Below are 18,880 nucleotides of genomic sequence, written 5' to 3' on the forward strand. Positions count from 1 at the left end.
TGGGCAAGGAGCCCCCTCCAGAACTAGTGGGCAAGGGTCCCCTCCAGAACCATTGGGCAAGGAGCCCACTCAGTAACCAGCGGACAAGGAGCCCCCTCAGTAACCAGCGGACAAGGAGCCCCCTCAGTAACCAGCGGGCAAGGAGCCCCCTCCAGAATCAGTGTGCAAGGGTCTCCTCCAGAACCAGTGAGCAAGGGGCCCCCTCAGTAACCAGTGGGCAAGAAGCCCCCTCAGTAACCAGTGGGCAAGGATCTCCCTCCAGAACCAGTGGGCTAGGAGCCCCCGCCTGATGAGAAGCATTCCCCATCCACGCCACCCCCATTCCCCCTGAGGTGCCTGCCCATTTCCAACATTATGCCCCTGAACAGTGGAGTCCCAATGTTGTCAGGAGTCAAGTTGGGGCTTGGACTTTGCCCTGTGGGCATTGGAGACTTTGAACTGGCCTTTGGGCCTGCATGTACATATGCAGTTGTATGTTTTTTTTATTTTGAATTGTCATCCAACATGATTACAGTGGTTGGAACAGAGGTATGTGTCCTGGCCTTCTTTGCTCCTGGGTCCTGTTACAGTCGATTTACTCTGCAGCTGGTTCTGGGTGTGTGGTTTGTGTGTGCATGGTGTGTGTTGTGTGTGTGTGTGTCACTCTCCCAACCCTCTCTCCCTCCTTTGTGTGCTAGGCGGCTGTACTCACCATCGTCATTGGTGCGGCCTTGGGGTAGTACAGCATTGGGAAGACTTACAGCGTTGGTTCCATGGCAGCCGCGGACTCCTCTGTGTCCCTGGAGGTGAGTGTCTCCTTTGGAATGATGTGTTTCTGCCAGGCTTTTGGTGTTGTCGCTACCTCACCGGAAATCCTGGCAGTGTGCTATGTCATAATATGGTGGGCGGATCCATGTCTACCTGCCTGTAGTTGGCTACCGCCGTGTTCAGTGGTCGTACCGCGCTGGAGGTTGGTGTGGTACATTGGCTGTCTTTGAGAGGGATCACCGCCATGGTCATTATTTGGCTGTCATTACCTCCGGCCTGGCGAAGGTACTATCGCCGCCGTGGCAGTAACCTGACCGCCAAGGTCATAATGACCACCTAAATCTTAGACTTCAGCTGCTTTTTCTACCAAAAGTGGGGAGGTCTAGAAACAGGTTATAAACTGTGCAGATGTCTGTATGTGTCAATTAAAGGACACAAAAACATCTAGAAGAGACAAAGGTGCTTGTTTAGAGGTTCAGGAATAGCAAACCTGGGCATTTTAACTGTCTTCAGCAGGCCTGCATTTGAGATGTTGCATTTCCACACCTGGGATACGATGTCTGTTTCACAATTCTTTATTAGAGTTTCAGGTAAAATGACAGTGGATACAATCATGGTCAATAACCAAAGGTGCACTTACCTCCCCTCACAAGCCCAGCGACAACCTGGTGGTGCTTTTCTGAACAATTGTAATCGTACTCTACAGCATATAGAGTGGGTTGTGAAATGATTGCAGTTGTGAATTTAGTGACGTCGGTGATGTGATGTCAGTGTTGCAGCAAAGAAAAAAACAATGTTCCCTTCAACTGTGTGAGATGATGCACACACAAACCACAGAATTCTTTAAGGATTTCCAGATAATCAAAAAAGGAGTGAGGACCAGTTTTTGTCTATTTATTTAACAATAAATGGAACGACTTTTCTAACAAAAATAACGTGTATAGGCTTAATGGCGATACATAGCTAAATAGATATGTAATACACAAACCAAAGCAGTGGTTGAGGTTTTGAACAATTAAACTATTTTATTGTGAAAAGACACCAAAACACCAGCAGAGAGAAAATAATATCAAAACAATTATGCATTGTACAATGACTCAGTCTACCTATTTACTGTTTTGGTACTGGGCAAATCATTACTTGTACTTTTGCTACAGTCTCATCAGATGGCATTGCTTGAGTATTGCCAGGTTCGGATAGCTGGGGTCAGTGAGTTCCATGAGATGGTACTCTATTGAGAAGAGAGATCGGAATTTGGGTGCAACAGAGGGTGATATGAGAGGGATCACCAACTTTTGGTTGAAGCAAATACATTCCTTAAGGGTGTGTTTATATGTTGGCAAGGTAATGTGGGTAGGTGACTTGGACCACTCTGTATATGATTGCGAGCAAGGGTTAACAAGAACACCTAGAGGTTTCTGGCTGAAGCAGGAGAAAGTGAAGAGGTGGATGAAAAAGAGTGGAAGTAAATGACCTTCGTTTTGCAGTGGGTCAGCCTTAGAGGGCTCAGGGTCATCCAAGTCGTAGCAATGAGGCTGTCAGAGATGCAGCTCTAGAGTTAGAAGCAGAGGGAGGGAAATGACATTTGTATGTCATCGGAATGAGGGTGATAGGAGATAATGGATGAGTAGATGTCCTCAAGGAGAGGGGGTGTAACAAGAATAGGAGTGCGTTCAGGGCTGTCCCATCAGAGACCACAATTGGAGGTAACTTGTTCGTGTCCCACACCATTGTAAAGGAATTCCTGATAGGTAAAGAGAGAACCACTGAAGAGCAAAGTTATGGTATGGTATGGTATGGTATGGAAAAAGGAAAGTCATGTAGGGTGATCTACAGTGTCCAATCAATGCCGCAAACAGACCATGACAAATTAGTATAAATGATAATTGACTGTGGTCGGATGAGAAAATAAAGTTGGCAACATGACAGAGTGCGGTTTCATTTCAGCCACGGCCCTAACGCGTGATTGGAAAGGACTGACAAGGGTGGCAGGAGTTTTGGAAGAAAAATAGGCAGTAAAATTAGCTGAAGATGAAGATAAGAAAGGTATTTGGGATACCAGACAATAGTTAGAGAAAGCGGAAATGTCAGCTGTGCATATTTTTCAGTAAGTGAATTACGACAGCATATCTGAAGCATTCTGGGTAAGTTCCAATTGGGAGGGGGTGATTGTATAGGAAGGTTAGGGGCAGAAGGACGTTGAAAGAGATGAGAGATCCAGGGACAGTTTGTACGCATGCGGGGTAGGTGGATCTGTGTAAAACACTGAGCTCTTTAAATGATATGTGTGAGAAGTCAGTGAGAAAATCAAGATGTAGCTGAAGAAAAGGGTTAGCCCAAGAAAGGGAACTAGGCGCTGTCACAGAAGCTGTGTGAGTTTCGATTATATTGGTCATGTTGGAAGGGAGTTACAGCGTGGAGTCTCTGTCAGAGTGATTGGTGAGTGACGGGTCCACGTGGTGGGGAGATTAGGTTATTGATTCTGTGTCTAAGAATGTTGTGGTAGGGTTGCAGTGACGAGGTGATATTTTAACAGTAGGTAGATTTGCATTGTTCAAGTCTTGGGGTTGTGTGTTAAAGGCTTGTTTGTAGATAGCAAGGTTATACAGAGTCTTATTTTCCACCCTCTTCATGTTCAGTGAGTGAACGTCCTGGCATGCCCCAGTATTATCTCATGCCTGCTGCTGTGCGTTGTGCGAAGTTAAGGATTGTGTGTTTTTTGCACATGCTGAGCTGTCAAAAGATCTGTGTTAAACTGGAAGGTAAAACCTGGTGTCAGAGGTAGCATGAGTGCTAGGCTTCCCATTCTGAATTTCCATTCTGTTGAAAAAATGTGGAATAATGTACAATAGTACCATTATCCCAAAACGGTTTGCACATTTTCCCAACACACACAGTCACCACCAGCCATTTGCTGGTAGTTGTGGGACATAGTTTCAATGAAAGAGGCTTTATCACAAAATGTAAAATGTACACAAAGTGGAGAAATGTGCGGTGATCTGGAGTATTGCTGTAAGTGATTACCATCTAATATTGGTAGGCTGTTGTGTATCGCTCGCATGGACCCACTTGCACAGCACTGCAACTTAAAGATCACTGAGACATAGTCAGGGTGTTCAGTCCCCTCTGCCAGAATACGCAGAGCATGTTTATTAAATACATCCAGTGACGTCTCCCAAAGGGAGAAGATCATTGGGTCTCAAAGAGGTAGGGGGAAACGGGACAGTCCACTCCAGGGCATCACTAAATTCCTCCCAGCATATGGAATGCAATGATAGGTCAAAAAACTCATTAAACCAGGGACATCAAGAGTCATTTTATGGCTTGAAGTGATAATACTTCTAGGATGGCTTCGGATGAGAGTTTATGAAATATGGATGTTCTGTCACCTGGGCACATGGATTGCATGGCACTGGTCTTGTGTGTCTCGTTATAGAGGGTGAGGCTGGTGGCCTGACCCTAAAATGACAAATGGGGTCTCAAGTCAGTCGTACTGGTGCAGACCTCTTGAACAGTTCCCGATCTTGCTACCAGAATTTCACTTTCAGCAGCCTGGGGAAGTGATCTGATTGTAGTGTGAGACATTGCCTATGACAACGCCATCTTCCTGTGTGGCTATCACCAGGATCCCATCAGTTTGAATGGCAGTTGATGGATGTTGTTCAAACACAGATATGAATTTGCTTCATCTGTGGTGGCTGTGCCAGAAGTAGTGGATCTCTTACTTAGAGGTAGAAATGTTGACCTTGCCTCTGCATGCTTGAATCAACATTGTTCTTTTTCTGCCGCACCTGCACAACCTCTGATGAGTCTGAGGAGGACTCTCACGAAAAGTGACTTGCAATGACATTTGTGAGAGGTCATTGGAACAGGAACATCACTGGGGAACTATGGGTAGCTGTGTGTGGTTTATTTCTGCTGCCACAGAAAGTGCTGTAGATAGCCCATTCATTGTGGTTGCCTTCTAGGTCCGCTGTCCCCAGCACTTTGTTTATCAAACACATAATCTATTTCTAGCCCTTTAAAGGGGCCATTGTCCATTCTTGGCTCCTGGGGAATTCCATGGGTCACAAACATCATCTCTAATTTTGGAATTACTTCCTCTGCAGACGTCAATTGGATGAACCTCAACATCTTGGTACTTGCTGTAGTCTTTGATGACTAAGAGATGGGGATTTTGAGGCAGAGAGGCACATCTGCACTAAGGAAGACACATGGATATATGGGGATGTCCCTTAACAGGACAGGTCCTGATGGATCAAACTTGCAATCACTTGACATGGTAGGCAGTTGGCAAATGTTTGGTCTTCTTGGACATTGAGCACAAGAAACCAGACTTTCTTTCACAGTCTCATCTTTGTTGTCACAATGAATTGGTAGGTACTTTGTGCATTTTTTAAAAGCTTTGTTTCGAGCTCCGTGCCGACGATCCCTCTGTGCCCTTTTGGTTTTCTTTGACAGATAGCTCTCCTTACATTATAAAAAAGCTTAGAGTTTGGATTTTGCCTCAGGCATGTGGTTTGATTGGTCTTTGAAAAGCTTTCTTTCACCATTTGTTGTTTTGAATCACTTCTTTGATCTGTGTGATGTTTGTTCCACTTCTGTGACTGTGAGTACTTTCAGGTTGACTCTCTCAATTAGGAGCCTGAGTTTCGTTTGCTTGTTCAGCTTCTTTTTGTGTGGCATTTTGATGGTTTCACAATAGATAATCTGCCAAGTTGTTCAGGAATGGTCGGTACACTAGCTTATATGTTGTCTCCTTATATAACAGTATGAGTAACTTGTCATCGGTGTACACATGAATTTGGTTGCCATGCAAGCAGATTTGAAAATACCTTCAGCCCCACAAGACTGTAATTGCTTCCTTAATTATCCAATTATACCTTTGTCCAGTTTCTGTTAATTCCCTTCCTGCATTAGCAACTGGCACCAACTGACAATGAAGTTGGCGCTGGAGCAGACCTGCTCTGAGTCCAATGGGGCTTGCATTTACAACCTGTTCGGTGTTTTTTGCCGGATCGTGAAACTTAATGGTGGTGCTTGCAGGTGGAGCTTGTTTCGTTTCTTTGAATGCCTTCTGTCTTTCAGAAGACCAGTCCCATTGCTTGAGTGCCTTTGGCAGTTCTTGCAGGGGGCTTGTGAGGGCTGTTTGATTCTGTGTAAAGCAGGCGAAATGCGTGACCATATAAGGGAATTTGCAAACTACAGAAGTTTGTTGGAGGAAGAGAGATCTGAATTTTGGCAACTTTCTTGAAATGTGGCGATGCTCCCTAGGCAGAGACCCTGTATCGGAAGAATTTTAAATTTGGCTCTGTGCAACATCAACCCATTGTGTTGGATCGGTTCTAGGAGCGCTTGTAGCCTTTCATTGTGTTGTCTGACTGATAATGTTATTACATACATGTAGCACACAACATGGCCTGGAGCGAACTTCCTTAACAAAATTCTGGAATACCCCGGCTGTATACAAGATGCCAAAATTGAGGCACTGGTACCATTTCAAACCTATGTGTGTTGAGAAAGTGGTATATTTTGAGTCTTTGCGGACCTTAATATGATAGTATCTGGATTTCAGATTGATCTGAGGAACCTGACTGAGTCAGTTGATTTTCAGTATGTTAGCATCCACTGTGTGAATCAGGTGGCATTCTCCTTTTAGAACTTTAGTTGGTATCCTCATGTCAATACACATCAGGACTTCTCCAGGCTGTTTTGGTTTTCCTGCAACAACTATTGGTGACACCAAGAAGGTAGGTCCATTTACCTTTTTAATAATACTGGCGTACTCCAACTTGACGATTTCATCTTTGACTTTTCCTCGCACGTGGAATGAGATCCTCCAGTGCCATAAGGCGGAGAGGTTTGGGTAGTTATGAAGTTGCACACTTCTCCCCTTCAGGCCCTCTATGCCATTGAAGACAATTTCATTTAAATAATCCGACGGGACCATGTATTGTCAATACGGTTCCCAACCTCAAATCGGCGTAACGGAGTTTAACTCTCGTAATGGAGTTTAACTCTCATCCTCGTTGGTTATTTTGAAAATAACCAAAGAGGATGAGAGTTAAACTCCGTTACGCCGATTTGAGGTTGGGAACCCTATTGACAATATATGGTCCCGTCGGATTATTTAAATGAAATTGTGGACTCCATGAATTTAACCTTTAAAAGACTATTGTGAAGTAAAGGATAGTACACATATTAATATATGGATCGGTATGAGGGTTTGATTTGCCTTTAATGGAGATTTGGTTAAAAATTGTGGGGAGCACATTCTTTAGTCCTGAAGAAGGTGGTGAAAGGACCTGAAAGACCACCGAAACGCATCAATGCTAATTGACATTACTGGACCTAGAGGAGTAGGCCTGAATCGAACAGGGATTGGTGACCGAAATCGATTGGCCTATTTTACCAGAATTGTGACAGTGTACCTACAATAGACCACAGTAGATGTCTTTTTTGTCTTCCTCATGTTGGATTTTATCTTTTATATGTGATTTTTTTATTGATTGTTTCTGTATTGGGATTGTTCTTTTATTCATTTTTTTTAATTGTTTGGGATTGCATTATTAAATTATTATTAATAGATTCCTTTATTTGAGATTGATCATTGAGTGATTGAATATTTGAAATTGTGTAGTGATTGTTTTTTTCTCCTTGGGGATTTTTGTTTTTTCACTGTGTTAAGGTGCCCTGTCCCTTTGGGGTGATAGAGACAGGAGGGCCCTCTCTCTCTTTCTTTTGGAATTTATAGTACAACCTCTTGGTGACAAACAGCCAGGCAGATATTGACCTGATGGTGGGGAGAAAAGTTCCTTCAAGCTGGAGGAGTTTGGAACTCCTGTATGCCAGATGTAGTTGATTGCGGGTGTCAATGTTGGTCTGAGTTTTAACGCTTGATAGTCTTTTTCTGATATGAAGCACACTATTATGCCGGTATAAATCCTGTTCAGCTCACATTTATGTTTCAGCTTTCTTTTAGTTGTTAATATGCCTTCTATGGTTCAGTTGAGGTAAATGTGCTCTTTCTCTGATGATATGGACTCATCAGACTTGTTGGGAACTACGTGGTCATCAGCCAACTGTAGGAGTGCCACCAAATTCTTTTGCTTGGTTGTTCCTTTTCAGTAGATACATTCTGATCAGCCTCTGAGCGACACACATTTCAGAATGGCTTTACTTCTCCTCAGATGCGTCTTCCTTACTCAGAACATTGTGCCCTCTGTGAGGTTTGGTTACCACAATAGCCACATCTTCTGGTTGTCCTTCTGTGAAGTGATTGTTTTGCTATAGCACATACCCCTGCTAATTTATGGGGTTCAACTGTGATTAGACACACATTCAGAGATGACTTGATAAGTATTGCTTTGGTATCTGCAGTTTCGCAGGAGTGGCCTACCGCTGGCATGTCAACTACCTGCATGCAAGCAGTACATGGCCAAGCTGCACTTGGAGCTAAGCACAGGGGATGCTGTGTTTAAAAATAACTTATAGGGTTGAAAGCACCTGCTGTAGAGTTCCTTGTGTGTCCAGCAATTTTAAGGCAACAGTGAAAATGTCCAGGTAACTCTGGTGATTAATATTCTTGCTCAAAAGAAATTGAGTTTTGTCTAGTGGCAGTTTTGACTCATCATAAAGTAGTGCAGAGGGTTAATATGCCTGCTGCAAAGAATGTGTACCTTGCAGACTGCAGAACTTTATTTTATGTGGATGGATCGGTGGGTTACTGCTTATGTCATAGAGATCCTTTTATTACTTGCAGTTCATAAGTTATAAGCCTAATGTAGCACAGCCATCAAAGAGCTGCATGCAAACTGCATGGTATGGGTTAGAATGTTATGTTTTCCCCCCAGTATTTTAATATCCTAATGCAGCTAAAAAGGGTTTGTTCGGATAGGATTACATTTTTATTAGTAAAGCCAACCCTGACCAAAGTGGTATGCTTTAAATCCTCAGTTTCTGAATCTCCAGAACAAACACTCTTAAAAGATACTGCCTATTATTATGGATGACATGATTACTACACCTTGTAATTCTCATTAATTTACACATGTAGGATTCATTGTCTTTGTATAATGTGTGAGGTAAAGTGCTCTGACACCTTACAGTGGTATGAGAAGTGCTATAAAACAAATGAAAGGCATGCGAGAGGGGGGCTATAGAGAGATGAGGGGCACTGTTGGAGTGTGGTAGCGAGGGAATCCGTAAAGAAAGAGGTCATTGGGCAGAGTGCCAAAAAAGATGGTCGTCATTAGGCACTACCAGTGCTAAAGCCTGCCTTGGGGCAATTTGCAGTATGTCTTTGCAGAGGAACAAGGAGTGGCATCCTTATATAATATGCACTTGAATCTCTTTTGTCTACGTTGGTGAGCTCACACGTGCTGGCAAGACCTATGAGCTAAGCATAGAATATGTCAAGTTTCTGTGGATTTTTTTTCGCTTGGCGCAAAATTTATTGCTCACTTTCTGGACCTGCTTGTGTGCTGAACTGGTTGTAAGGACTGCATAGTAATTGGTGTAGCTCCCAGTGTTTAGAAGGGTCAGGAACATCTTGTGCACTTCTTCACCAAGCAGGTGAAGGAGGATTAGAGCACTTTACTGCTGAGTCGGTTTCTTCTACAGCCATGACATTATCTCCGAGCCTGGTCATCTTATTTTCCATTGGGAAGTCACTGATTATGGTGAGGTCAGCATGCCAAAAGCTGTATAGCGTATGCTGCGCTGTGTAGCATAGTTTTGATGTACAGTGTTCCTATTTATGTATCACTTACTATTAGGAGCAGCTGAAGGGTGTGAAATGTGGGTTTACACTCAAAGTTAAATATGTATACTTATTTGATACTATTGTCTGTGAAAGGAATTAATTATTAAATTTTAAAGTGCCTTTTCTGTGCTTCTGTTAACTACGCTTCAGTTAGGCCTCAATGCCATTTTGTTCAAGATGGATACCTTCCTCGCGCATATTCACTAGTTTGTCCTGCCATCTCCTGATGACATGAGCATAGAAATACTGAATCAATATTCATGTATTGGGATAGTGGTTAGATGGTAAGGCAATATTACTGTTAGAAATGGCCCTTTGTGGAGGGTTATCCCCTTACTTTTTGCCTCTGACCTCCTGTTTTTGGCTGTGTTGCATTTTGTTTTTGCTAGCTTCAGGACACTGGGCACTTTACCCCTGTTGACCAGGTCTAAAGTGCAAGTGCTCCCTGTCTAAATTGTCTTGGTGATTGGTTTATCCACGATTGGCATTTTTGATTTACTAGTAAGTCCCTAGAAAAGTGCACCATGCGTAAACAGGGCCTGTAAATTAAATGCTACTAGCGGGCCTGCAGCATTGATTGTGCCACCCACATGAGTAGTCCTGTAAACATCTCAGCCCTGCCACTTCATTGTCTGTGTGGGCAGTTTTAAACTGCCATTTCGACCTGGCAAGTGCACCCACTTGCAAGGCTCAAACCTTCCCTTTTGCTCCGTGTAAGTCACCCCTAAGGAAGGCCCAACGCAGCCCCAAGGGCAGGGCGCATTGTATTTAAAAGATAGGCCATGTACTAGTGTGTTTTACATCTCCTGACAGTGAAATACTGCTAAATTTGTTTTTCACTATCGCAAGACCTGTCTCTCCCATAGAGTAACATGGGGAGTGCCTTGAAATACTTTTTAAGTGTCATATCCAATTGGGAGGAGAAAGAGATATGGTGTTCGGGATCTCTGAACTCCCAATTTAAAAATACAACTTTTGATGAGGTTGAGGTCGGTTTTGGAATTGGAAGTTTGAAAATGGCACTTTTAGAAAGTGGGCATTTTCTTGCTTAACCATTCTGTGCCTCTGCTGGTTTATAGACTACACGTCTGGGTCAGGACAACAGCTTGGCTGTTTGTGAATTTAGTCTAGACAGTCAGACAAAGGGAGCTGAGGTGTTTCCTGCATATCCTGATGAGTCCTCCTGAGCTAGAGTGGTGGCAGGAGCTGACACTTGCACCTGAATAGGGCTGTGCCTATCAATACAGAAAGCAGTCGCCAACCTCCTGGAGTGTGCCTGGGACCAGGGCTGGGAAAGGCAGGGCCTTGTGCACTACAAAGACTTCTCTTTGAAGTCTGCCTACTTCAAAGACAGAAATGGGTATAAGTACTGGATCTCTGACATCACAAAGTGAGAACATGTCTGGACTGAGGACATTCTGCCAGGAAGTGGGGCTGAATGCTGTAGGAGGGACTGCCACTCTGCCTGTTGCTTTGTTGTGTTGGCCTGCAGTGTGCTGCTTCTGTCATAGGAGTGAAAGAACCGGATTTTCATTTCTATATCTTGCTTTCCAAGATTCTCCAGGATCTTGAACTGAGCTTGCTTCCTGTTAAGAAGCCTCAGGGATATCAAAGACTTCATCTGTCAGTGCCTGTGCTCTTCTGCTCAGAGCCCTGATTTGTCAAGTGGTGCCAACTCCAGTCCTTGGGCCTTTGGAAGTGTAAGCGGGTGACCTGAAGGAGGAAATGTACACATTTAAGTGCCACGGCTGAATAATCGATGCAGCGCATGTCCTGTGGCTGGAGAATCGATGCAGTGCGTTCCAAATTGACGCAGCGGCTGTTTCACCATGGCTCCATCAACTAAGCTCGTCTGGACTTTCCACGCATCATCCCTGGGTGTCAATTTCTCATCAACCCTCACCGCAGTAAAGAACTGAGACTGTGTGTCCAGAAATCAACGTATTGCCTTTCTAGAGACTGACTCATCACCTCCTCTGCCAGTAAAGAACCGATGCAATGCCTTACCTGCGAAGAAAGAATCAATTCATCACCTCCCATGTGCAGTAAGGAACTGACGCATTGCTTTGCTTTTTTGGCGCCTTATTCCCCCTGTGGCTGCAATAGTCTTTGTTTTTGATGCATCCCAGCTAGTTTGTGCAAAAGAGATACATCCATTGATTCCTATGGAACCATGAATTATTTAAACCTTTAAAAAATGATATCTTTACTTGTGTACGTTGAATTTTTGTTTTTTTGGCCTTCTTTTACTCAGATAAATATTGGCTATTTTTCTAAACTGGTGTGGAGTCCTTTTGTAGTGTTATTACTGTGTGTGTGTACAAATACTTTACACATTGCCTATGAGATAAGCCAGACTGCTCGTGCCAAGGTACCAAGGGCGTGAGCAGAGGTTATCTTAGCTGTGTGACCTCCTTACCCTTACTAGAGTGAGGGTCCCTACTTGGACAGAGTGTAAACCGCTTCCAACCAGAGACCCCATTTCTAACAATGACTTAATTTTGCTTAAATTATAACTCATCATAATGATTTAGCACCTTCAATGTCAGTCTATAAGACGGTTTCCTATATAAACCCTTGATTCTGAGAGTGAGTCAGAATTTTTCTGATATATTTCCAGTGCTACTATTGTGCGGTCTGATTTCTTATGGATTTTGATGCTCATTTGAGACTTCGATTTTTTCTGATTGAGTGATTTATTCTGCACTATCCTATCACTGAGAGCCCTTATAGTACTGGCTTTTCCATTTCTGTTTACAATTCTTTCTACGGCACCTTAAGATTTATGTAATAAATCTTTATAAAATGTTCTGGTTCTGCCATAGAACACACTTAATCAGTTTGTTCTTACTTAGTTAACTGTATTTTTGATATGTTGTGTGGTGCCTAGTGTCTGGACACATTGCCTCATGAAATTGATGTTCGACCTTGTCCCAGACCCATCCATCCATGGGTGTGCTTCTGAAGTATCTTTTAAAGTGTAAGAATTTAGGGCTTCTCCATGCCCACACTGAAATTAAGTTAATGCCTTTGAAACTATTTTAATATAACCACTTAAAGTGCATTTTCCTGGCTTATGCTAACTAGGCCTTAACTAAGCCTCAACACCATCTTTTTCAACATAGATGTCTCACCCTGCACAGTCATTGTTTATTATTTCTGCTGCGCAGAGTCGAGCAAAGCCATGTTTGTTTATTTTCAAATTACATTCTTGAAGAAGGCTTTCTAACAAGGGCTTGGTATCCTATCTTTCTCAAGGTTTCTTCCTCTTGCATTCTTTCACAATACTTTACTGTTGTTTTTGTAGCTAGGATGATTTCAGTGTCCTCTGGCTGAATCAATATTCATGGGTTGGGATAGTGCTTAGGTGGTAAGGCAATATAATGATCTAATTTTCTGTGTTCTGATTTGCTTATATTTTATTATTTTGCTCATACTATGATGAATCTGCAGTCTTCATTACAGTCTATGCAGAGATTTCCTATATAAACCCTCAAATCTGGGGTAAGCCAGATGATTTTCTAATGCTAGTAGGGATGGTGTCCAATGTCTCCATGATTTTGTTGCTCATTTGGGACTTAGAATAATTCTTGATGTTTTCCTATGTTTCTGTATTGTCCTATTCCTGAGGGCTTTCATGGCAATAATTTATGCATTTGCACTTTAGAATTTCTGTAATAAATCATACAAAATTTCTAATTCTGCCCTAGAACTCACTGAGTCTATCCTTTGTTAATTAGCAGTGTTTTGATATGATGTTCTGTACCTGATCTTGGGACACATTTCCTCATGAAATTGAGGTTTAAGACTGACCCCTGATCCACCCAGATGTGGGCATGTTGTTGAGGTGTCTGTTTTGGGTGTAAGAATTTAGGGGTCACCCATGCTCACAACTGCAATGTGTTGGCGGAGAGTGTGCACCCCCTTCTTCATATGTGAGCTACACTCCTGATCTGTTGCATCGGCTGGGCTTCGTTGCAGCATGTGTGCATATCTACTGAGGTGTGAAGCCTGTTGGATGAGATAGCTTTGCCTTACAAGGTGAAGTGTTGGAAGAAGGAAAAAGACTTGCCAAGGAAAGGGCAGACATGTCCCGTGCGTGGAGCAACATGAAGTCTTGCCAAGGTATATACTTTGCTGCCAGTTTTTCGTGTATCACTGGCTCCGGCTTACATGTACACGCTCCAACTTAAGGACCACTCAGACACGGTCAGGGTTTAAATACATGTTGCAACATCTCCCATTGGAAGAACCCATTAGGTAAACATACATGCCGACACACCCACTCCAGGTGGGAGACTCTCGATTTTACAAGCCCCAAGCAGTTTTTTTTTTTTTTAGGTGTCCCCCATCTCAAATCTCCCCTGCTTCGATATAACTGAATGGGGAAACTCGGAAACTCAATCCCCCTGATTTTTTTTCAAAATCTCTTTCTTGCCAGGTTCAAAATGTTGGCATGTTACGTGTCAAAGAGGGGGTGGGTACAGGAGAGCCACTGCAGCACATCCTTCCGGTTCGTCGCAACAGAAAATGTCCTGAGTTCAGTTCCAGTGGAATGAGACTCTGTCCAGCCCGCTTCTAATTCCCCGCAGATTTAAGCGACTTTGAGAGCAAACCGGAGTCATGGGCTCGAGCGTAGTTAGGATTGCCCTTTTTTGCAGCGAGGGAGGCCCCTTTCAATGCAGGGTTTATGAACATCTGTGACATATGAGGGTGTCGAGTGCTCCTCAGCACATTCTGCAGGGAAACCCCATCAAGTTTTGTAACGCCACTGCTTGCTGCCTGCATCTAGATTCAGCGCTGTGCGGGATAGGAACGCGAGCTGTGATCACTTCTCTCCCATGAAACGTGTTTTCATTTCTTAGCCAAAACACAGTAGCAAAGGTTGACAGATGTAACGGGAAACTGTATCAGACTCCAACTTATGGTCTTTAAACGGGGCACGCACAACTGTTGCTTTAAACAGAACAGCTGTGGCTGCAGACCGTAGTGTTGGCGTGTTTTCTGAAATATTTAAAAACAATTTCCACACGAGCATCGTGCACGCGTGCTTCTGTCTTGTTGAAAAAAATAGGGAAAATACATTGCAAAGCACTGAACCTGCAGAACAGCAGCGGCTGTTATTCAACTCCAGAGCCGACAGTTGGAAGGGGAGGGGAAGGGGGCGAGTAGAAGCAGAACAGTCCCAGCTCGTTGGGAGGGATCCGGCGAATTTCTGCCGGGGCCCCACGTGAAGCAGCGGGAGCGACAAGCGAGGCCGGCGGAAGCGTGAGGCGCTCAGCCCCCAGCTGCCCTCCGTCTGTCCGTGTGCCCGGCGCCGGCTGCCCGGGGCGCAGAGAGGGCACTTGGGAAGGCTCTGCCCCAAGAACGGTGGGTCTGCCGGCCCGCCTGTCAGACACCGCCGCGCAGCTCCTGTCAGCCAAGTGCAGCGCGGTAATGAACTCGCAGCGCCCCCGTCCACGCCCCCAGCGGACCCACCTTCAGTGCCGAAGTTCAGCCCCGATAAAGAGCGCAGCCTTGGACTGAGCTCCCCTGCTGCCTTATTTATCTGTTTGGCGCAGCCTCGTGTTTATAATTTGCAGTCGGAGCCCGTGTGGCTCTGCCTGGCTCGCTGCTTTGTGCTTGCAGCAGCCTGATGCAGGGCGAGCGCTGCTGCCTGGGAGGATCACAGGCTCGCCCCGCGTGCACGGAGCTGCGTCCCGGTCGGGCCGGGTCCGTCTCCCGCTGGCACTAAAAAGAAGAGACAGGAACCCCAGGGTGAGTAAACACGCCACCGCTGAATCTCCTATTTATCACATTATGCCCGGCGTCGATTGAAGGTGTATCAGACAAGCTGGTTGTGCTATTGTCGCGTGCACGGTTGCAAACAAAGAGACAGCGTGGGAAGCTGGAAAATGTCATGCTTGGATTATTCAACTAAATCAGTTGGGACAATCTATTTTACATTTTGCTGAGTCTCAGATGCTTGGCATGAAGTTATGTGGGCAGTGCTGGTAAGAGGGATTCATTGCCGTGCAGGAGTACGACTCTCGTTTAACATGTGGGAGGAATCTCACGGGTAATAATTGCTGCAGCTGTGAACTGACAGTGTCATGCACGCTCCAGCGGTCCGAGGTGGGGGTGTTCTCCGATAAGCAGCGGTAGGAGAGGGATGCGCTCGCGCACGCTGGCAGGTCCCGTGCCACCTTCACCAGGTGTTCTGTTGTTGCTCACAGGTTGTTGGTAGACGTGCTCTCCGACCCCGGGAGCGGCAGCGATGGATGCTGCTGTGCTCAATATGCAGAAGAAGGTGACGGAGCTGGAGCACATGGCCGAGCTGCTCATCACCGGGGAGCAGTTAAGGTAGGCGAATTCCTCCCTGAGCAGACGTCACTTTACACTTCCACTCCTTCCAGGCAGGGACCCGAGAGAAAGGGACAGACAAGGCCTGCAGATATAACTGGACGAGTACACTGAGCTGCATTGGTGGGTGTGGCTGCACCACGTGGTTGAACCACACGATTAAGAGCTGGTACGAGATGTATACAGCTAGCGTTTTCAACCCTTTCAATGTGTTTTTCAGGAGCATGCACAAGACGTGAATGTAACAGTGAGATGTAGCGTGTCTGATATTTATATGCAACAAAAGTAGTAAGTCCTGTGTGCGTGACTGGGTAGACAGTTCAGTGAAGGTCTTAAATGTCAAAATCGGACCGCACACCTGCCGCATCCAATCTAAATTGCCTGTACCACGTTACTATTAAATAATGTTACTTTACGCTACATCTTTGCTGCACTTCCCTCAGCATGTATACTATCTCTTACACGTTATTATATAATATACATCATCTCAGACAGACTATGTACATAACCAATAATTCTCTTCTGATCAGAAGACTTTCAGCTATTCCTGTTTTTTCCCAGCACCATTGCTAAGCATGCTGAAAACCTTGCTATAAGCAAGTCCTATGATGCTTTTTATACGCTTCCACCTATTTATTACAAATATATCCTTATTCAATTACTAAAGATGATTTTAAAGTATGTATGTTTTGCAGCCAGAGTTCCTCTATTTGTGAAATTCACATTGATTTTTGCCAAAGGCTATAATGATTTCAGTGTCACTGGTGTTCTCCTTTATTAATTGTATGTTTGAAGAGGCAACTCTTCAAAGAGCATTTTCAGCATTATTGCGTTACACAAAAGAAGCCTGGTAATGCCCGCCCCCTGATATTGCTCCGTAAAAAAAAATTGTTGTCCAGAGATTTTCATTTTTGATTTGTGTTTTTGGATCAATAGAAAAGTAATTTAGCTCGGGTAGACATTGCTGATCCAGGCCGAATTTTTCAGGACAACATTTTAAAAAATGGCAGATGTGTTGCAGTGATGATGTAATATTTCAGGAACCATGAGGGCTATATACTTTATTTTAGTGCCAAAGCATAAGTTTTGGGGGTCAAGTAGTCTTAAAGAGTTAAACAATTATGCCCCAGAACAACCTTTCTGCCCATTTTCCAAAATTGCGGCTATATTAGAGGAAGAAGGGACACATATATAAATGAAACAAATAATGGTTTTTAATCCTTTTCTGTATACACCAATCAATGTTTATTACCTGAATATGAAAAAGAATAATGTTTATCACTCCTGTTTTCAACACATTTTCATAGTTCACTTTATTTGTTTTGGCAATCGCTGGTGGTACATTTGCAGAATGTTGAACATTTAAGAAGAGCATATCGACCTGGCCATCTTTTTGTAGCACAGGTTTTGCAAGTATGTGTAAGTTCTGTGGGTAGAGGCTTTAGAAATTTCATAGATTTTAGCACCCCATCAATATCTTCCCAACCAAATTTACACAGATCTTTCTGTACATATGCATGATCCAAAACATTTACACTTCGTCTGATCAAGTAGAACGTTCTTTTAATGTGTCCATGCACAGAATATGACGCTGGTGGATGGTCTCTTAGCGGGACTGATCTCTTGAACTCACTGTACCAAAGATCGTCAAATGTGTGACAGTCAGAACTCGTTTTCCACACGCACAAGATATTTTTGTACATCTTTAATGTCACATTCTTCTTCTGTCACAGCAAATCCTTTTAGAAACTTCACAGGTTCAGCAGTTAAAGCTCCAAACTTTGTTCCAATTTTGCTCATAGTGTCATCACCTGTAAGAATATGTGCCTTGATAAGAACACTGGGCATCTCTGAGCAAGTTTCTTATACAGAATATGAAGCGGGATTAAGTGTCTTTTCTCGCCTGTTTCACAACGTATCCATAACCCTGACAATCCTTAACCTATGAACATTGCAACGTTCCAGCCCATGGTGTAACTGGCTTTTTTTTCACCTTTGTCCGCACCGAATAAGCGATATGATAAATTCAGTTAAATCAGCTTGGCATACCGCAGCATCAGGTAGAAGAAGATCCTTGTCTTCAGCCCACTTTGAAACTTTCTGGTAGACTGGGACATGTTGGTAGCTTGTAGTGATTTTGCACACATTGGCACGGAAGATGAGTTATAAGTTTGCAGCTTAGTTTGTTTATGCCCACAGCTGACAGCTTGTTTTTCAGCAGCTACTTCATTGGTACAGTCTTGAAAAAGATCATGGCAGTATCATGTGTGCTGGATGTTCCAGACAAGGAAGAGCTGTCTTCAAAATCAAAATTATTAAGAGCAGCAATTGTAAATCGTTTCATGGTAAAATGACTTGAAAGTGGTGTGCTGTCGGATCACAAGATTTTACAGCGTGAGCTGCTAACAGGTTTCTGCTCCGTACTATATCATTATAACTTGTTTATAGGCTAATTCCATTAATTGAAATGATTAGCTCTCTACTTTTGCATTTATCATACATTGCGTGGGCAGTCATCGTGTGTAACGGAGTTTTCTTTTTGCTGTGATGTAATTAATAAAACATGATTTGAAAAATACAGTACATTTGCACAGCATACGCCTGTCGGTTCGTGGGATTGTCTTCCACTTCTTAACTTATATCTTCTAAGCCATCATAAATATTGTTGGCCTCTGTTCCAAACACAAGAACTTTAGTTTGCAACAGTTTTGCTTTGCTGATATTAAACAATGATGTAAAAAAAGGTAAGACAACATCAGGCATTCTTGTTGACTCCCACTATTGGCGGACCTCAGGGTCATCACAAAATTTGTAATTTAGTAAAAAATCGAAATATTTAAGGACATTTCTTAAAATGGTTACTGCTGATTTTACTGCATCCTTTGATCTTATTTTGTCAGCAAGAACTTCTGGAGTCAAATCATCTGAGAACACCATAAATTTCTCATTCATTTTGTTGAACTGACAAAACAGAATTCTGTCATTGTATATTCCCACCAGAAAAATCTTAATTTCATTATTATGGAT

The 18,880-nt window shown here is 43.5% G+C and overlaps 1 protein-coding gene across 2 annotated transcripts in view; it reads left to right on the forward strand.

Annotated features, from left to right (window-relative positions):
- The first annotated feature begins 14,687 nt into the window (after window positions 1–14,687).
- DEPTOR (DEP domain containing MTOR interacting protein) overlaps window positions 14,688–18,880 on the forward strand; it is a 524,264-nt gene continuing 520,071 nt past the window's right edge. Inside the window, exons 1-2 of one of the 2 annotated variants that reach the window (XM_069220677.1) lie at window positions 14,688–14,881; window positions 15,727–15,853. In XM_069220677.1, coding sequence (XP_069076778.1) covers window positions 15,768–15,853 — 86 coding nt within the window. In that variant the 5' untranslated portion in view covers window positions 14,688–14,881; window positions 15,727–15,767. Of the gene's footprint in view, window positions 15,269–15,726; window positions 15,854–18,880 lie in introns of both variants that reach the window. The other variant, XM_069220676.1, reaches the window with a different exon arrangement.

Source organism: Pleurodeles waltl, chromosome 2_2 (assembly GCF_031143425.1).
Source record: "Pleurodeles waltl isolate 20211129_DDA chromosome 2_2, aPleWal1.hap1.20221129, whole genome shotgun sequence".
NCBI lineage: Eukaryota > Metazoa > Chordata > Amphibia > Caudata > Salamandridae > Pleurodeles > Pleurodeles waltl.